The sequence below is a fragment of the Candoia aspera genome, chromosome 7 (genome assembly GCF_035149785.1).
Source record: "Candoia aspera isolate rCanAsp1 chromosome 7, rCanAsp1.hap2, whole genome shotgun sequence".
Classification (NCBI taxonomy): domain Eukaryota; kingdom Metazoa; phylum Chordata; class Lepidosauria; order Squamata; family Boidae; genus Candoia; species Candoia aspera.
Genome location: NC_086159.1, coordinates 45,357,911 through 45,377,271, shown reverse-complemented (window position 1 = coordinate 45,377,271; position 19,361 = coordinate 45,357,911). Strand labels below are relative to the sequence as shown.

The 19,361-nt window shown below is 38.5% G+C and overlaps 1 protein-coding gene across 3 annotated transcripts in view; it reads left to right on the top strand.

Annotated features, from left to right (window-relative positions):
- The first annotated feature begins 4,196 nt into the window (after positions 1-4,196).
- TBC1D15 (TBC1 domain family member 15) overlaps positions 4,197-19,361 on the top strand; it is a 41,420-nt gene continuing 26,255 nt past the window's right edge. For 2 of the 3 annotated variants that reach the window (XR_010068349.1, XM_063309105.1), the window contains exons 1-4: positions 4,197-4,304; positions 8,324-8,422; positions 8,617-8,691; positions 11,216-11,354. Coding sequence is in view for 2 of the 3 variants with exons in the window: in XM_063309105.1 (XP_063165175.1) it covers positions 4,281-4,304; positions 8,324-8,422; positions 8,617-8,691; positions 11,216-11,354 (337 nt within the window). In the remaining variant the exon portion in view is untranslated. Of the gene's footprint in view, positions 4,305-8,323; positions 8,423-8,616; positions 8,692-11,215; positions 11,355-13,587; positions 13,773-19,361 lie in introns of those variants that run through there. The other variant, XM_063309106.1, reaches the window with a different exon arrangement.

Here is a 19,361-nt window from a genome sequence, read left to right as displayed (position 1 = left end):
ATTGAAGATCATGCTAAACCAAATCCAGCCACTGTGATACTCTTACTGATCTTATATATATAGATATATAGATATATATAATATTTTAGTGCCAAAATAAAGGACTGAAGCAGAAATGCACTTCCTGGGGGGATAGTAACTTAGTTCATACCAGAAAACTCAACAATCCACATTTTGACTTGGGAAGTGTAAAATTATTAAAATTAAAGATGGTTCAACATAATAAACGTGTGCAAGGTGGCCTATAAATCTGTTAACAGATACATGGCTAATACATTGTAGAATGAATGCTGTGTTAGTCTATGGTAGCCAAAAATCAGAGGGACTCTGGTAGTACCTTTTCAGGCTTAAAAAATATTTTAAAACAGATTTTCATGAACTAGAACTCACTTTGATGCATGGAGTAGCTAAACTGATGTAGGACTTAAATTGGGATAAGGTGGGTGGAAGGGAGGGGAAAACAGGCTATGCAGATGCAGGTTACAGGTGTGACAGATTTCACAATTAATAACAGTAATATATTAAACACCCATTTTGTTTGTTCAGACTGGAGATGGCCTGAAATCTTTTGATATACTGTATGTGAGTTCAGCAGTCTCACTCAATTGTGCTGCTAACTTTTCTATTCTAAAACATGGGGGTTTATGCATCCATTGGATAGTTAAGGTGATACCATGGAAGTGAACTTTTGTGTATAAAGATCAAGTCTATGGATGATGGTGGGGTGGAAGTTGTTGAGGTTTTGCTGCAATTTGATGAGAGATTCTTTTCCATGGATTCAGATGATGGAAATGTTAATAAGACTCAAATAATGGAGGGTTTAGGGAGTAAGAGTTGAGAAAGTGTTCTAGGTGAGCCATTAAGATATTGCGACATTGTGGAGCCATGTGTGTGCCCATCATTGTGCCACTGATTTGCAGGTATATGTTGCTCCTAAAGATAAAGTAGTTGTGGATGAGTATAAAATCGCACAATCTAGTGGCAAGGGGTGCTATTTTGATATCAGTGATAATGTTCTGCTGACAGGATCTTTTTTTTTTTGGCCTTTGATTTTTCCAAGCATCAGGATCATTCATTCATTCATTCATACACACACACACACACACACACACACACAAAAGAAAGATCAAAGAAAAAGCAAAAAGTGCAAGAAAAAAAGTTAAAGAAAAACAGAAAAAAAAATATCTAAGGAAGTGGCTTTCAATATTCTTCACAGCAGATATAAGTACATCAGTATCTTTTCCAATGTTTGCCTTTCTTTGTGTCCAAAATTAAGTTTTGCCTTCATTCATTGTTTCCAGTGACCAGTCTGGTGTAACTGATAGCATCCTCATCTTCATTGAGGAGCTGATATACTGGTCCCCCGCCCCACACCTTTTAAACTTAGAAATTTAGAAAGGATCCGCCCTAACTGATCAGGTGGTAAAAAGATGGTAGGAGATTTCTATTTTCAGACTTGCAAGATTCTGTTAATGTAGCCTAACAATAAAGTATAAGTAGCTTATCTGGTCATGTTTCCTGTCTAGTTTACCTGGGACAGCTGACGTGGAAAAGGTTACAAAACTATTTCCAAAGACTTTGGACTCCACCAGTCCATTGTCAGGCAGACTGTGTACAAATGGAGGCAATTCAAACCCATTGTCACCCCCCTCGGGAGTGGTTGACCGGCCTAGATCACACCAAGAGCAAGCTGTGTAATATTCTGGGAGGTCTCAAAGAAGCCCAGGGTAATGTCTAAGGAACTAAAGACCTCTCTTGCATTTGTGAGTGTCAGTGTTCATGAGACCACCATCAGGAGAACACTGAACAACAATGGTGGGCATGGCAGGGTTGCAAGGAGAAAGCCACTACTCTTCAAAAAGAATATTGCGGCCCATCTAAAGTTTGCAAAAGACCACATGGATAAGCCAGAAGGCCACTGGAAGAATGTTCTGTGGACGGAGGAGACCAAAACAGAACTTTTTGGCTTGAATGAAAAGTGTTATGTTTGGCAAAAGGCAAACACTGCATTCCAGCATAAGAACCTTATCCCATCTGTGAAATGTAGTGGCAGTATCATGGTTTGGGCCTGCTTTGCTGTCTCTGGACCAGGATGGCTTGCCATAATTGATGGAACTATGAATTCTGAACTGTACCAGCAAATTCTACAGAAAAGTATCAGGGTATCTGTCCATGAACTGAAGCTCGAGAGAAAGTGGGTCACGCGGCAAGACAATGACCTGAAACACCTAAGTTGTATGATCATAGAATGATTAAAGCAGAAGAAAGTTAATGTTTTGAAATGGCCAAGTCAAAGTCCTAACATTAATCCTATAGAAATGTTGGGGAAGGATCTGAAGTGGGCAGTTCACGCAAGGAAGCCCACCAACATCCCTGAGTTGAAGCTGTTCTGTAAGGAGGAATGAACTAAAATTCCTCCAAGCCAATGTGCAGGTCTAATCAATAGTTATCAGAAACATTTAGTTGCAGTTATTGTTGCCCAAGGGGGAAGCACCAGTTACTGAAAGCAAAGGTTAACATACTTTTGCCACACACAAATAAATATGTAGCTTTGGATCATTTTCCTCAGTATATAAATGAAAAAGTATAATGTTTTTGTTTAATTGGGTTCTCTTTATCTAGTTTTAGGACTTGTGTGGAGAACAGATCAAGTTTTAGGTTATATTTATGCAGAAATATTGAAAATTCAAAAGGGTTCACAAACTTTTAAGCACCGCTGTACCTGCGTTTAGCATTTAAAACATTTTCTTGGATGGGAAGGTAATAGTAGACTTTCATTGTTTCTCCAATCATTTCAAATCATATGCTCTCTACAGCATTGTAAATTCTTTCATTTGGACTTCTGAGCAAGAATTGATATTGTGAGCATACATGGCAAACCTTCCCTTTCTATTATATTGCAAGGGGTGGGGGAGCGGTGACGCATGATGATGACATCACAGTCTTATAGACTGCTATGCTTGTGTTCCTTTTGAATGAATATTCTTCAACTGCTATATTCCAGTTATGGGAGATATGCCCAGATCTGTTATATCCTTTAAATCATATTTTCCCTCTTGCATTAAGAGCTCAAGCTCATCTTGTTTGAGTATTAATGCATATATAATGAAAGTGATGAACCAATATTTTGGTTATTTTGATAAGCCAGTATTTTTTCCCCTGATTTTTCTTTGAGAGATTTAAAAGGTTCCATTTCAATAGCACTCTTGCATTCCTTAGTGGTAAACAGTTAACTAAGGTCCTTGCTTCCATTTCCACCACTCACAGGACCCTTTAATAACCCTCCTACAAAATCTCATAATGCTTTAAGCAGACACATTTTTACCAGTTCTTGTGCTGTCAGTAAAGTTGCCTTTATTTTTCTGCCACTGATGTGGTACAACCCAAGGAAGCTTTATCAAGAGCCTCTAACGCCAGCTTCTGGAAAACAAAACCCTAGTGTAACTCCTCATGATTCGTTTGCTTAGGATTTTGTAACTCAGGAGGACACTGACATGTATAACATATTCTCTGATATTAACAACTATTATGAAAAAACCCTACTAAAACATACCAATAAAAAATGAGATTAAATGACTGAAGAACACACATGGTAACATGGGAATCATGTTTGGTCATACCTGGAACTTATCTTTAGCAGTGGCATCACTCCAGTGGTATCCTACTCTGAATGGAGGTTCGTTAGTTAAGGCAATACAGTACTGCCTACGGCAAGACTCTGCCATTCTATTCATGCATTTAATAGTCGATACAATTGCTTCAAAAGCTTGGAAACGAGTAGGTAACGAATGTAAGGGTGGAGAAATCAAGGTGTTTTGCTAACTGAAAAAAAAATGTAGTTACAGGAAGGAATATTAAGATATAGCTATCTTGAAAAACAAAATTTCTACCAGCTTTTGTTGTTGTCTTAGAAATGTAACGCTGTACAAAAAATACATCTGGAAGGTATCGCGCTGCTTCTGACTAAAGTATGTATTATCATGCCACGAAAAATCAAGGTCAGCATTCTTTCCCAATACATGAACGCACAGAGCATGCGGAACTCACTCGGAGGAGGAACAGTCCAACCGTACAAGAAGCGGTACTGGCAGCGACGAGAGCAAGTTCCGCCCCTTCTCATTCTCGTTGGTTTCTGCCCTACTTACTGCGCAAAATCCGAATCATCCTCTCCCTGCGCATGCGTTGAGCTTCCGAGACCGGTGAGACCCGGTTGGGTGGGGGTTGTTGTGAAGCTGCTGGGAACACGTGAAGCAACGTCATCATAAACATTAGTAGCCAAGATGGCAGCTCCGGCAGGCGGAAAGGTAAGTGAGAGAAATAGTATCTTTGAGTCATGATGAGTATAATGTTGCCTTGAAAGCAGAGTAAATTTCATTATGGGAGCTCTGTAATGGTTGGCGGAGATCCCGGACTTAGATGGGAGGATGTCAGGCCTCTGGCTGGAATGGTCTTGCTTCAAGGGGTGTCCTCCAGATACGTTGTGGCTACAGCCCGCAGACCTCGGGCGGGGCTGGATGTAGTGTCAGCGCAGACCCGAGGCTGAGGCGTTTGGCATTCGTTTGAAGAGGACCGCCTCTTGACCTGCTGGAATGGGGACAGGTGCTTGACACGTGAGAGGTGTCCTGTATCTTTGGTTAAAAGGAATAGCCTTGGTGCTATTGAAGAGGGAGGTGTAAAGGAGGTTTTGGGAAGAGAACATACCCTTATAGCGTCACTAGCACTCTTTCCTTTTACGATTTTCTTTAACCTTCCTGTTTATGTATACATCCCTGAATGAACTGTCAGAAGGGAACCAATCCCTTCCTTTCTACTGCATTCTGACCTGTTAGGCTTGTAGCTTTTTGACTGGTTCTTTCAAAGGAGCTCTGTCTGTGATATGGTTAAAATGCAGAAAAGGCTTAATTTACAAAATTTTTCCCAACAGAGATGTTTTTTTAATTGATTAATTGATTGATTGCTTCTGATAGAAAAAACTGATAGCAATTAAATGATTATTAGGAGGCTGCAGCCAAGACATATGATAAATAGATGGAAGGTGGACTTCTGAGGCACTTAGTATCTAATGCATTAAAATACAAAGGATTTTTAAGGGGGGCACTTTTTTCACCACAGCATTGTCGATCTCATAGGCTTGGCACAGGTAATGATATACAGCATTGGTGGTCAACCACTGGTACATTTGGATCATTAGGAGCACAAATATTTCTGTTTCTCAGATACTTAATTCTTCTCCAGAGTTCAGTAATACTGCTCAGTGTAGAATATATCCAGTAACTAGAAATAAATTTTTGTGTTGCAGGATTATAGCTTCCAATCCATTCTGATCTACTAAACAAATTCCTGGTTTCAGAAATTTTGTTTATTTTTATTGCTTAAAGCTACAACTACAGTATAAACAGAAAAAAGGAAATCCCAAACGAAACAAAGCACATGCCTGTGCATATGTTACAAGAAGTACTGTATGTAAAAGCAACTCAGTTTTAAGCAACACATTAAACCTTGGCTACATGGTATCATATCAATCAATCTTTTCATTAGAGACAGGGTCACTTCAAAGATTGAGAGTGAATAGATTTTAAATCTAGAGTGGTAATTTTTTCTAAACAAGGCAAAATTATTTTGCTTCTTCTCCAAAGTAGCTAAATTTCATCATAAATCAATAAATCTAAAGTTTTCAGTATTTAATTCAACTTCATATTAATGCTTTTAAACATTATATGTCTTCCCAAATTCATATTAGCCATTGCATAAATATTAAACTAAAACAGGACAACCATAGGGCATGTGTCAGTTTTCTCAAATTTATTACATCATCAGCATAAAAAGTTTTATTACATGCAGTCCTTCTTAAATATCCACTGAGGTATACATCAAACATGAAAAATAAAGTTTAATTAATTAATCTCATGTTCAGATCATAACAAACTTTATTTAAATTCAAGACAATTGATTTATTAAAATATGGTATTACAACTCTTCATTCAAAGTTCTTGCAAACTACGATATCTATCATAGTAATACTTTTCAAGGAAACTTAGTGTCTTCCAAAACACTTTTCAGAACAAGAAATGCAAGGTTTTCATAAGCTGCTAGTGCATCACGTCCAAATTGAGAAACCAAAAGATGTTTTAATTGAAAACCATTCAGTGATTTTAGGAAGTCCATATTCTTCTTAGAGTACATGTAATGTTTTAAAGGAATTATTACTAAGTTGGGCCAAAATATTAATAACATTTTCTGTCTAAATATTTGTTTAAAAAAGATTTTCCGGTGATTTTTAAGTTAGAATTATCCCCAAATGTTATTTTCTCAAGTGAACAGAGATTAAATTTAAATTTCCATCTCCGAATTCCAAAATTATCAAACCTTGATCATTATCAGTAATACCCTAAATATCTGCAAATGGTAACAGTTACGTTTTACTCCAGCCCACTTTACACCCAAGATATCATTTGATTGCTTATTAAAACAGGCCAGTGGATCCAAAACCAAATTAATAAAAGATATCCTTGATAAATTCCACAAAACTCCTTCATGCTGGGGTTCTCAGACAGACACTGGAGCTAGAATTCAAATATGTTTTATCCTTGGCCAGAACATCCTTTGTTGCTTTTGGCCAGAAGCTGCGCTCTTTCCTCCAAAAATGGGTTGAGGTACTCCAGTGACTGGGGTAAAAATAACCATGGCAATACTGCCCCAAAAAAAGATGAACAGGGATGCTAAATCTACTTCAGTTTGAGGGCAAGGCAATGCTCACTCATGCCATACATATTCAGGCTGGCATCTGTTCATGTCCTGGCCTTGCCCTTTGGAGTGCAGTTTCTGTACTGAAATTACAGATGACAGTTAGTAGAAAAAAGAAAGTCTCCAGGACTGGTTTTAGCTAGAGTTGGCCACCCTAGGTTGATAAGGTATGGAAGGTGAACATTGTACAGAATTTTTGTATTTTTTTTCTCTCCTCCCACCAAATGTTCCTTTGGAAATCATCTCAAAGTTACTATGGTTATGCTGGCTGGTAAGGTATCTAGTATATTTATAAGTTTTGTTTAGGGATGGGTAGAAGGTTCACTTACACTTATGCATTATTTTAGGTTTGAAAATTCCTGCCTTAATGTGGGATTAAGATACCACAGTTACTCCAACTAATAAACAGGGGAATCCATTTTTATCAAACAATCATTCCAGAAGTTAAATCTGTACAATATAAAAGAGAGCTTCTGTATCCCATGAAGCCACTGTGGTTGATTCAAATTTTTCTGCCTGTATTTCTAAAATATCAGTTAACAGATACTGTCTGAAGGTTGTCAACTTTTATAAAACCAGATTGTGCAGGATGAATTATCAGGAGTAATATATCAGGGGTAATATAGTTTGCAATCTTGGCATTCTTTGACTTGCCTTTTGCATTAGGTTAGTTGATTTGTGGGTTCTAACTTTTAAAAAAATCTAAATAGATCTCATGAGCCTAAACGAGGCTAAAATCGTCCCTTCCTTGGTGCAGAGAAATATAATACTTGGCTTGAAGGCAAGGGAAAAAAAAGTTTAAATATTTATTTCACTTGTGTTCAGTGTTGAAGTTACAGGGTCATTATTAAATGCACTGGTAGGAAGTTATGTTAACTTACAATGATGTTGGGTGTTCTTTCATTTTATGATATAATAAATTTGAAGCAGTCAGTAAATTGGCTTGTGTGATATAGGAAAGTTTGACTCCATTCACTTGTGTTTTTGTTTCTTTAGCATTGATTTATTTTGAGCATAGGCATACTTGCACACGACTGTTACATGTCAACCTGAAACTGTTCATGTGTTGCCAATGCCATGAATAAGAACTGGACAGGAAGTTAGACCTAACACTTTCAGATTAATTTTCTAAAATATAAGCAAATCCAAATTAGTTTAACTTTTTCATTTCTGCTAAGAACTAAAGTTATCAATTTAACTTTGTTATTTTTTTTATTTTAATAGTTAATTGCCCTGAAATTGTGACTAACATGTTTTAGGAATCAATAAAAATGGAATAAACTGTTTCTGAGCTCTTGATTTTATATTGCTTGTATTGCAAAACTAGTCTTGTTTATTTTCCCATCCATATCAGCATATCCCCAGGCATACAATGTTCTATTCTGATAGAAACTCTGCCCAATTTATTACATGATTAGCCTTGTGAGTATGCAATATAAGCTTGTCACTTTCTCTGAAAGGCCCAAACTGCATTACAGTAATTGGTTCTGTCCCCAGAGCAGGTTTAAAACATCAGATTGCCAAAAATGCTCTTAATGAAACAACTGTGTTTAATTTATTTTTATTTTTTCTCTTTTAGGTTGTATATGAACAAGAAGGAGTTTTCATTCATTCTTCAAGTGAAAATCATGACCATCATGATTCTTTACAATCTGGGTTATTGCGAGTCATTGAAAAGGTTACACATCAAACTTCAGTCTTCTGTCTTTTGAATATAAACTGTATAGCATGTTTCCTGTGAATTTACTTTCCTCCTTCTCTGAAAGATGACAGTTTCTCTGTGTGTAGAATAAATCAATATGATTTTGTAAATATAAACAAATATGACATTACTGAATTACTTTTTGAATAATTGCATCATTTGTGTTTTAGGGCACTGAGGTGATAATAGATTGGAGACCGCTGGATGATTCATTAGACTCTTCTAACATTCTATATGCTAAAAAGGTATGTTGATTATTTGTAGCAATCTTTTGTTAAAGTTTTGGAAATATGACTTAGAAAACTGAAATAAAAATAAAATAATGATAGAAACAATCAGATTGCTTCCCAAATATTCTATACTGTAACTTCCAGAAGCCCTAACTAACATTACTAATGGTCAGAATTTTGGGATTCCTGATCTAAAATATCTTGTCAGCCCTTTGAGGTAGGCCAAGTCAGGAAACAGACACCATAAGAAATACTGGAACTCTACTGTATTGATATAGGTTATTATAATGGAATCTTGAAAGCCGAACAGCTTCTCTCCCTATTATATCAAAGAGAGTCAAGATCAGGCAACTTTAATTTTCTTTCCCACACTTCCTTGTTTTCCCAGACTTAGCTCATGTTTTGCTAACAGTCTCCTTCTCCTAGGTCATCCCTCTGCTCTTCTACAAGGATAAGCAACATTCTGGTGCTTAATGTTTTTGGAAGTCAGAGGATCACAGCTTGTGTGGCAGGGTTGATTTGGATGCCAAATCATCCATGTGATTTTTTTCTGGGCTTTTCTTTTTTAATTGTTGTAAACCACCCAGAGTCCCTCCAGTGGGAGGAGATGGGCGGTGACAAATTTGATTGATTGATTGATTGATAGATAGATAGATAGATAGATGCTTTATCTTTATTGTAGTGCTTACACTGCATATTTTCAAAGTAGTAGGAAACAGTGCTGTGCCTTTTGAATTATCACAGACTTGTGGAGAATGCAAAAATGGAGAGAGCACTAGTTGGCAGGTTGTCTTTCTCAGCATAAGAGGTTATTTGCACCATCTGGTAATAGGTTATCTTGGGAGGAGAAAAACTTAAAAGAAGTTATTTCCTTATTTCTGGTAGGCGTAACCACCACAGAAAGCAATAATACTGTACATAGCACAATTGCTGTGTATGTTTATTGGATCAAAGCTTGAATACAGTTCTCCCTTTAATACATTTCTCAATTCCAGCACCTTTAATTAGAGATACAAATTGTTGGTCAACATGATTTTTCCTACTAATATAATCAGAGAGGTTATTTAAGTTAATACTCAGACAATTCCCCCAAATCATCTTGTAGTTCCTTGATTCCAGAAAGATTTTCCAATGTGGAAAAGATAATGAAAGTAACAGATGAAGAGCAGCAAATGGAGCAAACCATGGAATAGTTAAACTTTTACACTCTACACACATTCATATACTTCTCACAGCTTACATCTAGAACTTCTCTTTGTCTTCTATTTTGTAACCTAAATGTGTTGGACTCTGACCAGCTGTTTTTGATCAATTTGCTTGTGGAGTACTGTTACAATTTTAGAAGACAAATTGGTGAGAGGTCTAGCTGTTCTTGCTCCATTCTCTATCATGGAAGTTCATATCCTGATTCTTAGTACTTTTATCTATCTGTCATACTTTGGGGTTCTCCTGGTCTTTGGTACAATACATCGTTGTTTTAGTTGACCCTAGTATGCTGTTGAATTTCCATGCACCTGTACTTTCAGATGGACTGTATGTACTTCATTAGCCTGAGTATTCATCTTATAGTTCATTAAACTCATTATCCATCATTTGCTGGATAAGCTTGCAAAGCAAGCACATTCTGTTCAAACATGAATTGTCTCTGGTTCAGGTAACCTTGGGTTTCTGTATATCCAAAGTACCATTTGAATGGGTTACAGAATTCATAGAATTTTGGTCTGGTTATGAGAGGTATAAACCTCTCATGTTCTGTTCTTTGCTACTGATATAGAAGACAGACTATCTTGGTTGACATCCAGCATTTGCAGATTAAAATGCAGTGATAACTGTTAAAAGGAAAATGAGCACCTTATTCAATTTAGAGATGCTTAGAGGAGATAGGCTCTGCCCTGTAAAATTATTTTGTGGATTAATTGAGAACCTTGAATAATATTGTGTAACACTGAGAGATATTCCGAAACTTTAAGACTAGGAAATCAAGGGTCTTTGATGTCTTCAACTGTAATATGAAATGACTTCTTTTGACCTAAGACTCCTTGCATTGAAGTTTTAGAGAAAAACTCAGTTTGCAGTCTACATAGTTCACACTTGTTTTTTATTTAGCTGTAGATCTATGAACTCTAATGTTTGTGGGGGATAGGAAGCATTATCTCATTGGCAGTCTTACTATGACATCTGAGAAAGTAAGTGGCAATACCATAGAGATGGAATGTTGTGAATGGACTAATGCTTTAAACAAGCAAAAGGTTGAACAATGCTATATCTGATCAAGATTATTTTTCTTCTGAAGCTAAAGTGCTATTTTTTCCTTTCCTTGAGCTGAACCATAAAACAAAGCTTTGTGACTTTTTGATTGGCAATTTTCTCCAAAGTACATTGTTTTACAGCTTACTGAGTTTTTTTTACCTTAAATTTGCATCTGACAAAAGTGAAGTTCCTTGAACAAATTTGCTTTACAGTTATGGAAACAAAAATTGATTTTATAAGTAGTTTACAAGAAAAATGGCTGCTGATATTGTTTTGATATGTTATTTAGGATTCCAGTTCAGTTGTAGAGTGGGTGCAGACTCCTAAAGAGAAGACATTCAGAGGCCCAGAACATATGAACAGTTATGAAGCAGAATGGGATATGGTCAACACCGTCTCTTTTAAAAAGAAGCCGCATTCAAATGGAGGTACTTAAATAATGCCATGTATTAAAATATTACAGGACCTTATTGGTACAGTCCTGTGAGGTATGTTCCTGGGTATAGAGCTTTTTACTTTTGGTACTTACTGCTGTCTTTCATAACAAAGTGAACTCTGAGATTCTGAATTAAGGTATATATAAAGAAAAATATTATTTTTAATATTTAATGAACTCACTAAAAATATTCCATCTGTAGCAAAAGGCATCAAGATTTTTTTTAAAAAAATTGTTACTTCAAGAAGTTCTTATATGGTGAAATCTTGATTTAGTGGATCTTGATGCAATGGACTTCAGGTGTAGTGAATGAAATTCCATTCTTGACTTCATCTGGAGCTAAGGAATGTTTATTCTTTACAAAGTCTGTATGGAAAAATATCTCTGTGCATTATTTGTTTGTTTGTTTGTTTATATATGCAGTGTATCCAGTGCCTCAAGCCTAGTGGGCTATAGGCAGTTTACAGACATTATGTACATTACCTTAAATAATTAAAACTGAAGTAACTGATACTTAAGCACCTATGGCTTCATGGTTAGTCCCCAAAGGCCATCCAGAAAGGCCAAGTTTTTACTAACCACCTGAAAGACATGAGAATAGGAGCCATCCTCACTTTAGGGTAGTCTGTTCCACAGGAGACGAGGTGCCACAGATAATGCAGGCCCTTCCTGCTGATAGGTCAAGACTTTTAATATGCACTCTTGTTGTCTGGATTAGAGAGGTAGTATCTACATGGGAAGGTGGCCTCTTTGATACCAAAGGCCTGAGCCATATAGGACCTTAAAGGTAGTGACTAGCACTTTAAATTGCAGTTGGAAACACACATGGCAACCAGTGTAGCTCCTGCATTAGTGGTGTGATGTGGCAATAACATGACTGGCTGGTAAGCATGCAGGGTGACAAATTGTATTCCATTTGTTTTTAAGTTGTTTGCCACCCAGAGTTGTTATGAGTTGGGCAGCTTTATAAATGTGATTTATAAATAAATAAATTCTGGACCAGTTTTTGGGTGGTCTTCAGAGGCAACCCTATGTAGAGTGAATTACAGTAATCTAATCTAATGAGATGACAAGGGCATAAGTGACCATCTTCAGTATATCCTGTTCCAGGCTAGGTTGCAACTGGTGTACCAGTCAAAGCTGAGCAAAGGCCCTCCTGGTCGTAGCTGTCACCTGCTTCTAAAGCAAGAGCCATAAGTCCAGGAGGACACAAAGATTATAAACTTTCTGTCTTGAGGGAGCACAACCCCAAAGATGGTGCAATCCTGGAATTAGGAGATTTCTGAATTAGCAGCTATTCTGTCTTACTTGAGTAAAATTGGAGTAGCCACCAGGCATTGGTTCAGTCCTTCTGTAGCATCTCTTATTGGAACTAGGGTGGTGATGTACAACTGGGCATCATTAGCATATTGATGATACCTCACTTGGATTCAGTGGACAATCTCTCCTATTAGTTTCAAATAAATATTAAATGGTTAGGAGACTGGACCAGGCCTTGGCCTGAGCACTCCATAATAGAGCAACAGAGACCTAACTTCTCCCATGCTACTCCCAACCATTGTAGGTGGCTCAGAAGAATATTGTAGTCAACAGTATTGTAGGCCATTGAGAGGTCTAGAAGGACATGGTTTGTTGTAAGCCCTCCATCCAACTCCTTCCATGAGAACAACCAATGTAATTTCTGTCCCATTCCCAAGTCTGAAACTAGATATCTGGGTGTCAAGATAATCTGTTTCCTCTAGAGCCCTCTGTATTTGCAGTCCCACCACTTTCTTAGCAACCTTCTCCAAGAAGGGGAGGGTGAAGATTGGGTAGTACTTATTTATACCTACTAGATCGAGGGCTAGCTTCTTGAGGAGTAGATGTACTAATGCTGCTTTCAGAGCTGGTGGACCTCACCTTCTCTCAAAGAAGCATTGACTACACTTTGGATCCATCTCCCAGTCTTCTCCATAACTGTTTTCATCAGCCAATTATCCAGTCCACAGGTGGTAGAGCTGTTTGGAAAAATCTGTATACTTTCTCAAGATTTACAGTTGCATAAACCACCCAGATAATATTGCAAGTTGTCACTTTCGTTATCTCAATAAATTCTGTTCATCCAGCTTCCAACTCTAAGTAACTGAATAATTTTATCCACAAACTATTCTGCTAGATTATCACAATTTGCACTAATGGGTTCTTCTCTTTTCCTAATAGGAACATTCAAAATAGAATGGCCAACATTTTGTAAATGAAATAAAGGCAGATAACTAATTCTGCTTTACAACCCTTATTACCACAGCATAGGCTCAAATTTGAGCTTGTACCTGTGTCTGATCATTCACATTTAATTTTCCACCTGTCTTCACATGTCTTTTCACCCACATCATTTCCTAGATCTTGTTGGAAAACCACATGGGATCAGCAGGTGAGGAGGTCCTGTACAGGAGAATAACATGGCATTCACTATAACTGCCATCAAGATTGCTTAGAAATCCCCAAGTGCAGTTTGGAAGCCCTCTAGATCCATCAAACTGGTGTAAGCCATCTTACCCTGCCCTTCCTATGGAAATAGGCAGCTTGGTTAACCCTATTGTCATGAGAAAGTGATTTGTCAATGACAAGGGATTGATGAACCAGATCACATCTCATCTGATTTGAGTTAAAAGTGTGGTCCAGTGTGTGGTCAGCAATGTGGTTTGGGCCAGTGATGACCTGGTCCATGGTTGTCATGGCACCATGAACTACCAGACTGATCTCAGAGATAAAAGATTAAAATCATCCTGTACCAAGAGTCTGGGCATATCCATAACTACCACTGCACTGAAATCAAGCAGCTTGGGAAGGCATGCTGCCATGGCAGCTGGGAGGACAATATAAAGGCAAATACCACCCACCTGTCCCTTTGGCCCAACCTGATAAGCATAGTCATAGATCTTGCTAACTGAAGAGCAGTGGTTCTTATAGTGGCCAGCATCTCTTGGTAAGCAATTGCCACATTACTTTCTCTGTCCTAGTGTCAGGACTGATGCACAGAACTCAGCTGGACAGATTTCAGCAAGGGAGACTCCCCTGCTTTTCAGCCAGCCAGGTCTCAATGATGTATGCTGTGTCTACCCTCTTGCCCACAGTCAAGTCATAGATGAGGGTGGATTTATTGCAGAGGGACCTGGAATTCAAAGGTCAGTGAATTCAAATTCATCAGCCTGAGTCTGGTGTTCCCAGCAATAGGGTTGCTTGGCTTCTGAGTTGAGATCAGGGGACATACAGTAGAGAGGCAAACAGTTATTGTGTGCACATGTTTGTGGTGTTGGTGATCTCTGGATTACAGCTTTTTGGCATTTGTGAATCAACTTTTTGCAGCTTGTGGTGACTCAGACTGGCTTTTGGCTTCTCAGACTAACTTATCCTTGTGGCACCTCAAACTAGCTTCTTGGGCAGACTGGTTGTCAAACTCTTTGATTGACTTGTCCTTGTAACTTAAGATGATTTGGACTGGTTTCTTGGACTGACTTTTAGTTTTCCAGGCTGACTTAACCTTGTAGGTAGCGGTGACTTAACAGGCTTTTGGCTTTCGTGGATTGGTTTTTGTCTCCTTGGTCTGACTTTTGGTATTCGTGGATTCAGTCTTTGCAGCTTCTTGAATTAGTTTTCAGCTTTTCAGACTAGCTTTTGATTATCATGGATGGACTTTTGGTGGTCAGAACCTGGCATTACAGTGTTCACAGATTGACTTTATGCTGACTCCGGCTTTTGCCTTTCTCAGACTGGTAACATTCTCCATCATGGCTTCAAGGGGTTCAAATATGGGCAGAAAAAGGTCTCATATTTGTGATCCTCCTACCATTGCTTCCAAAGTCAGCCTAAAAAAGAGAAGATTGAATTCAAGTGTTGGGAAAATTTGGACCTACTTGCAGAAGTAGATTCTGGAATGCCTTTTTAACATGTTTGTGTGGAATATGGTGTTAAAGAACAGTGTCTGATATTCAGAAACTCAAAGACAAGGTGTATGGATTACGGTATAACATTGGTGCCAGAACATCACCTGCAACTGATTCTTGAAAACATGAAAATGATACAGCAGTCATAATGTGAGGCAGCAGTGGTAAATTCAACAACATTTTTGGTTATGTAAATGAGAGGAGATCAGATCAGAAGCTAATACGGTCATGAACCTCATGAATGTAACTTTTTAAACCGGTATGGATGGCTATGGCAGTTTTGTAAATATCATTGCACTGTTAATAAATAGATATTTGGTGATGCTATGAGTGTGCTAACAAATGAGATAGCTTGATACTACCCCAATTGTACAATGCATAAGAGACTAGTTTGCTCTGTTGCTCATTCTTGAGAATGTCAGGTTTTTACATACTCTCCTCAGATAACAATCTACAAGGACTTGGAGATTTTTGGAAAATTGCACTGCCCTGGGTTATTGAAGAACATGCATCAACTGTCAGTCATTTATTACAACTTGAAAAGGATGTTTATTGCTCACCTTTTCAGGACTTACTGTACTGCCACTTTGTGCCAGAAGTCAGATATTATCAAAATATAATGCTAAAAAAATCATCAGAGAAGGCTTTCTTAACTCTGAATAATGCTCCAGATCATCCATCTCAGAAGATACTGTGCATAAGAGATGGAAAGTGTAACTGCATGTTTCTCCAAAAAGTAACATTCATCAGTTAGCCAGTGAGCCAGGGCATTTGGAGAAAGTAATGGTTGTTTTGGAAGAAGAATTTTACAAAGAAAGAAAGAAAGGTGGCAAATCACCATACAGAGTCTCTAAAATTACAGTTTGCAGTTGCAGTCTCCCACTTTGCTGCAGCCTGGGCAGTAAACAACATTCAAAGTTTCACCAACAGAAGACCTGGAGTTTGAAGGTTTGGTTTCCACAAAACAATACAAAAAGCTGGGAAACAGCAAGCAACTAAGCATAATTAGTTGATTAGAAGATTGAGAGTGATCTTGGGTACCAGGTCATGAGAAAAAGTGAGTTAACAAGAAGATGTTGGTTCAGAGAATGAAGAGAGTCACAAGGAAGAGGAGGAAAAACTGCCAACACCAAAAATAAAGTTGTCTATAGTGGGTTCACTTTTGGATCATGTGGTTTCATACATTGACTCCTCATCAGGATTATTACCTCCACTTATATGCTACAAGGAAATGTTCAGAAGAAGCATGCCTAAAAGACTCCGTTAAAATCAGATAGTTTAAGGTAATTGGTAAAGCTATTGTAAAGTATTGTATATGATTTTTGGGAAAGCAGAGTTGTTCCAACATAGATGTTTTAGTTAATACCCATTTTTTTTAATAAACTTATTTTACTAAACATTATAGTAGTTGTTAACAGTTGTTGTTTATTCGTTCAGTCACTTCCGACTCTTCGTGACTTCATGGACCAGCCCGCGCCAGAGCTTCCTGTCGGCCATCAACACCCCCAGCTCCCCCAGGGACGAGTCCGTCACCTCTAGAATATCATCCATCCATCTTGCCTTTGGTCGGCCCCTCTTCCTTTTCCCTTCCACTCTCCCTAGCATCAGCATCTTCTCTAGGGTGTCCTATCTTCTCATTATGTGGCCAAAGTATTTCAGTTTTGCCTTTAATATCATTCCCTCAAGTGAGCAGTCTGGCTTTATTTCCTGGAGGATGGACTGGTTTGATCTTCTTGCAGTCCAAGGCACTCTCAGAATTTTCCTCCAACGCCACAGTTCAAAAGCATCAATCTTCCTTCTCTCAGCCTTCCTTATGGTCCAGCTCTCACAGCCATATGTTACTACGGGGAACACCATTGCTTTAACTATGCGGGCCTTTGTTGTCAGTGTGATGTCTCTGCTCTTAACTATTTTATCGAGATTGGTCATTGCTCTTCTCCCAAGGATTAAGCATCTTCTGATTTCCTGACTGCAGTCAGCATCTGCAGTAATTTTTGCACCTAGAAATACAAAGTCTTTCACTGCCTCTACATTTTCTCCCTCTATTTGCCAGTTATCAATCAAGCTGGTTGCCATAATCTTGGTTTTTTTGAGGTTTAGCTGCAAGCCAGCTTTTGCACTTTCTTCTTTCACCTTCACCATAAAGCTCCTCAGTTCCTCTTTGCTTTCAGCCATCAAAGTGGTATCATCTGCATATCTGAGATTGTTAATGTTTCTTCCAGCGATTTTAACTCCAGCCTTGGATTCCTCAAGCCCAGCATGTCGCATGATGTGTTCTGCGTACAAGTTGAATAGGTAGGGTGAGAGTATACAGCCCTGCTGTACTCCTTTCCCAATCTTAAACCAGTCCCTTGATCCGTGGTCTGTTCTTACTGTCGCTACCTGGTCGTTATATAGATTCTTCAGGAGGCATACAAGATGACTTGGTATCCCCATACCACTAAGAACTTGCCACAGTTTGTTATGGTCCACACAGTCAAAGGCTTTAGAATAGTCAATAAAACAGAAATAGATGTTTTTCTGAAACTCCCTGGCTTTTTCCATTATCCAGCGGATATTGGCAATTTGGTCTCTAGTTCCTCTGCCTTTTCTAAACCCAGCTTGTACATCTGGCAGTTCTCACTCCATGAACTGCTGAAGTCTACCTTGCAGGATCTTGAGCATTACCTTACTGGCATGTGAAATGAGTGCCACTGTTCGATAGTTTGAACATTCTTTAGTGTTCCCCTTTTTTGGTATGGGGATATAAGTTGATTTTTTCCAATCTGATGGCCATTCTTGTGTTTTCCAAATTTGCTGGCATATAGCATTCATTACCTTGACAGCATCATCTTGCAAGATTTTGAACAGTTCAGCTGGGATGTCATCGTCTCCTGCTGCCTTCTTATTAGCAATGCTTCTTAAGGCCCACTCAACCTCACTCTTCAGGATGTCTGGCTCTAGCTCACTGACCACACCGTCAAAGCTATCCCCGATATTGTTATCCTTCCTATACAGGTCTTCTGTATATTCTTGCCACCTTTTCTTGATCTCTTCTTCTTCTGTTAGGTCCTTGCCATCTTTGTTTTTGATCATACCCATTTTTGCCTGGAATTTACCTCCGATGTTTCTAATTTTCTGGAAGAGGTCTCTTGTCCTTCCTATTCTATTGTCTTCTTCCACTTCCGCGCATTGCTTGTTTAAAAATAACTCCTTATCTCTTCTGGCTAACCTCTGGAATTTTGCATTTAATTGGGCATATCTCCCCCTATCACTGTTGCCTTTTGCTTTCCTTCTTTCTTGGGCTACTTCTAGTGTCTCAGCAGACAGCCATTTTGCCTTCTTGGTTTTCTCTTTCTTTGGGATGTATTTTGTTGCCGCCTCCTGAACAATGCTGCGAACTTCTGTCCAGAGTTCTTCTGGGACCCTATCTACTAAGTCCAGTCCCTTAAATCTATTCTTCACCTCCACTGCATATTCCTTAGGAATATTAGTGAGCTCATATCTAGCTGATCTGTGGGTCTTCTGTAATCTCTTTAGTCTGATCCTAAATTGTGCAAGAAGAAGTTCGTGATCGGAGCTACAGTCAGCGCCAGGTCTTGTTTTTACCAACTGTACAGATGTCCGCCACCTTTGGCTGCAAAGGATGTAGTCAATCTGATTTCGGTGTTGTCCATCTGGTGAAGTCCATGTATAAAGCCGTCTCTTAGGTTATTGGAAGAGAGTGTTTGTTATGCAGAGTGAATTGTCTTGGCAAAATTCTATCAGCCTATGTCCTGCTTCGTTTTGTTCTCCCAGGCCATACTTACCTGTAATTCCAGGTGTCATTTGACTGCCCACCTTAGCATTCCAGTCTCCTGTGATGAAAATAACATCTCTTTTAGGCGTGTCGTCCAGTAGGTGCTGCAGATCCTCATAGAACTGCTCTACTTCAGCTTCTTCAGCATCTCTGGTTGGGGCGTATATTTGGATCACTGTGATGTTAAATGGCTTGCCCTGAATTCGAATTAAGATCATTCTATCGTTTTTTGGATTGTATCCAAGTACTGCTTTAGCCACTTTGCTATTAATTATGAAGGCTACTCCATTTCTTCTGT